Source organism: Anneissia japonica, unplaced genomic scaffold, assembly GCF_011630105.1.
Source record: "Anneissia japonica isolate Jap-2015-1 unplaced genomic scaffold, ASM1163010v1 scaffold2207_len539183_cov196, whole genome shotgun sequence".
Taxonomy (NCBI): domain Eukaryota; kingdom Metazoa; phylum Echinodermata; class Crinoidea; order Comatulida; family Comatulidae; genus Anneissia; species Anneissia japonica.
The window spans coordinates 164333-167726 of record NW_022699997.1 but is presented as its reverse complement, the minus strand read 5'-3'; the positions used below and the strand labels follow the sequence as shown (position 1 = coordinate 167726).

Sequence of the window (3394 nt, the reverse complement as noted above, 5' to 3'; positions counted from 1 at the left end):
ACAAGTTTTAATATTCGTGATGGCAACATAGTATGAAACTGCCATCCGTGTAGTGAACGTGATTGGAATTATATGTCGATGATCCTCTTCATCACTCCCTTTAAAAAATGGTGATTAGAATCAACGGATGCATCTATTAAGAGCAGTCACACATCTTACTTCAAGAACTGTCCATTAAATACATCTGTGAGTTTTGTATGCGCTTTGATATCATCAAATAAATGAATTGTGCTGAAGAGAATACGTACACAATAATTAAATCATTTTGATTTAATTTCATCTACTTCAGTATGTCCTTGTATTCATGCAATGTAATACTTAGCGGTAACCCTTTTTTATATATTTTTTTCTTTAAAAATGCAAATAACAGTGATGTATAGCCAACAGCAAAGCACTGTACAAGAAATCGCAATGGACCAATATGTAGTTTATGGTAGCACAATGACTATCCACCCTTAATCGCTTTTGCTTCGCCCCCCCCCCCCCTTTACCCTTTTGCTTCGCCCTCTTCACCCTTCTCCATTCCGGAACGGGTTTTTTTTTTTTTTTTTTAACTGAAGATTATGAATAATTTGTTATGAATGTGGAAAATATCAATAAACAAACAAACAAAAACAAACAAAACTATTCATCCCTGGACCAACGGATGGCCTTATAGGCAAAACACTTGGTTTGGACCCCTGGACTGTCAACCATTGTCAGCAAATCTTTGAACCATCGCTGCAGAAAATGAGATGAATAAAAGTAACTTTATGATTATTCAATATGTGGTTAGAACCCACTAATAAATTACGATGTAGTAAGGTTTCAATTTCAGTTCAGTAAAGTGTAGAAATCTACGTCACAAACTAGGCTGTGTTTTAGGCTATGTCTCCATCTTATTAAAATTGTGTATAGTATGCAAAAACATAATTTATTTTATCGATCCAGCATAGGCCTTTTTTTTAATCTATAGCGATTTTACCTTATACATCAATGTATCACGGTACTTAAACATTTCATATTTATTCTTTCTTTAAAATTTCTCAAAAGCCATTAGGCTTACCTAAGATCCACTTATCATGTTAACTCCTCAAATGTACAATTCGATATCCATTTATGCGACTTTGGTACACTGTGCGATCTTATGCTACTAAAAATAAGTAGGCTAGACTAAGACAGAATTTAAGGTGCAAGGAACTCTAGCTATCGACTATTTCAGATAGTGGCGTTTTCTCTGAGAAACTGCTTCATTTTGCTAAAAAAAAATACTACTATAGTAAGCATATTACTGTAAAAACTATATAAAGTTAGTAGGAATTAATTTAACTATTTCCATTTCAGTGATAAGCCCCATGTATTGCGTCCGTTTAAACAGCTTGAATATGCTACCAACTTGATGTATAAGTATTCATAAACTGTCCATCTTGTGAATAGATGCAATCAACGCAACAAGTGACTGTCAGACAATCTGTGACGTGACTATTATGGAAACTGTCATTAAACCAGTTATTACAGTATTCTTCAAAACGTATGCTAAAATTGAAGCAATAAAATGTATAGAGCCTACTACTAAATAACATAAATAATTATTGTAACAAACACTTTTCTTACAAAAGATCTACCAATATAGTGCATAAAACATCATCCGTGCTTCTGATAATCGAAAATCTCTATCTATCACTTATAGGCCTATTAGTAAGATATACTACAGTTTTTTTTATACAGTATTAACTGTAAAAACAGTAAAAGTAAGGGTATAGTTCTCTTTATGACATTCTCCAACTATTCATTTTAATTAATAACTATTCATTAACACTATGGTAACTGTCTACATCTATCGCATATACATACTGATCCCGTTCGGTAATATCAAGACGACAGCTAAATAAGCATTGATCGCATAAATCGGAACGAAAGTTCCTCATTAGTATACTATTTTTTTTTTCAAAATGGCGCCTCTTTACAATCCGTGGATACAATAGATTCTTCGCGTCGTTGAGTGACGTCTGTTGTCCTGAGGACTGACCTCTGAACGCCAAGAATAGCAGTGTAGCAAAACTGCAGACGAATACTTTGATTTTCTAATTTTCTATGGAGATCATGAATCATTTTTTTAAGACGGTCACGTCGATGGAGATTTAATTGCTGCCTTAGTCTTTGCTTCTCTACACGCCTTACACTATCTTCAATCTGCGCCTGTTCAATTTTGGCGCTCGTTTCTTCTTTTTCTTCACGCAGTCGTTTCACCTTTCCTTCCAAACTATTACGAATGTCTCTTAAAGTTCGAAAGCTTAAGTTGGTGTACACGGCAGAACTGTATTCCATGTCTTCAGACGCTGCCCGATGCCTTTGCATTGGCAATCGGTTGGAGACGTCTGCCTTACATACCACCCCACAACTATTAGAATGAACATCTGACTTCATTAGTCGACTGTCTGCAAACTCTGGAGAACAACTTTCACGGGAACTACATCCGCAAGAGTTCAACCCGTCGGGGATTGTCCATTTTTCTCTTTCAGATTCAAAATCTAATTTCAATTTTTGTGATTTATTTGTAACATTTTTGGCACCGCTGTTCACATGTACATAGTCTGACATTGTTAATAACTCTTGCTTAAGATGACTGGCGTCGAATACGCGGCTGCCAATCACAGACCCATCTGAATTTGTTAACAGGTTGCGATCGATTTCATCAAGAGGTGTCTTGGGTTCCATACAATATTGAAGTCGCATGGTTGATCTTAAGACACAGATGCAATGACCGATGAATGCGTAGAATCACAACTAAAGAAGAAACATAGATACACATTTATTATAATGATAGACATTATACATTTAAATTCATTCCATACAGTTGCTGCGATAAATCATTATATATTTTAGTCATGTTTTTCTTTCATGTATTCTTGCATAAAGTAAAAGATTGTCAAAATTTAATAGCACCTGCACGAACATGTAAACATTAAAACAAACATCTAATAACATCACCATTACATTTTATAGCAACATATAAATAAACAAGACTGTCTACATACCACATGCATCAAGTACAGAAAGTGTCAATACCACTGTCATCATCAGGGCCAGATCAACATAGGGGTTTTGGGACGCCAACCACAGGCTCACAGGCCCCAATGGGGGAAAAATAGGCCCCCCTGAACCCGGCCCCAGGAAAATCTGGTTTTATGTTTTATCCACAAAGTATTTAGGCCCACTTGCAATTACAGCCCCAAACCCCACAGTGTTTTAATCCGGCCCTGGTCATCATTTGTACACGGTCGTTTGTGTACACTAGACTTATCTGTGATTTCAGCAGTGGCGTAAACTGGTGGATAAGTTTACCATACAGATGTCGGATTGTTGGCAAGTTTGGGGCAACTTCTTTCGCAGTAACAGATTCCTCTCCTTTACC

The 3394-nt window shown here is 36.2% G+C and overlaps 1 protein-coding gene across 3 annotated transcripts in view; it reads right to left on the bottom strand.

Moving 5' to 3' along the window:
* Nucleotides 1-255: 255 nt before the first annotated feature.
* Nucleotides 256-3394, bottom strand: part of LOC117103259 — a 16341-nt gene continuing 13202 nt past the window's right edge. For 2 of the 3 annotated variants that reach the window (XM_033243825.1, XM_033243826.1), the window contains exon 2: nucleotides 256-2766. In XM_033243825.1, the coding sequence (XP_033099716.1) occupies nucleotides 1927-2715 (789 nt within the window). In that variant the 5' untranslated portion in view covers nucleotides 2716-2766 and the 3' untranslated portion in view covers nucleotides 256-1926. Of the gene's footprint in view, nucleotides 2767-3017; nucleotides 3283-3394 lie in introns of those variants that run through there. The other variant, XM_033243827.1, reaches the window with a different exon arrangement.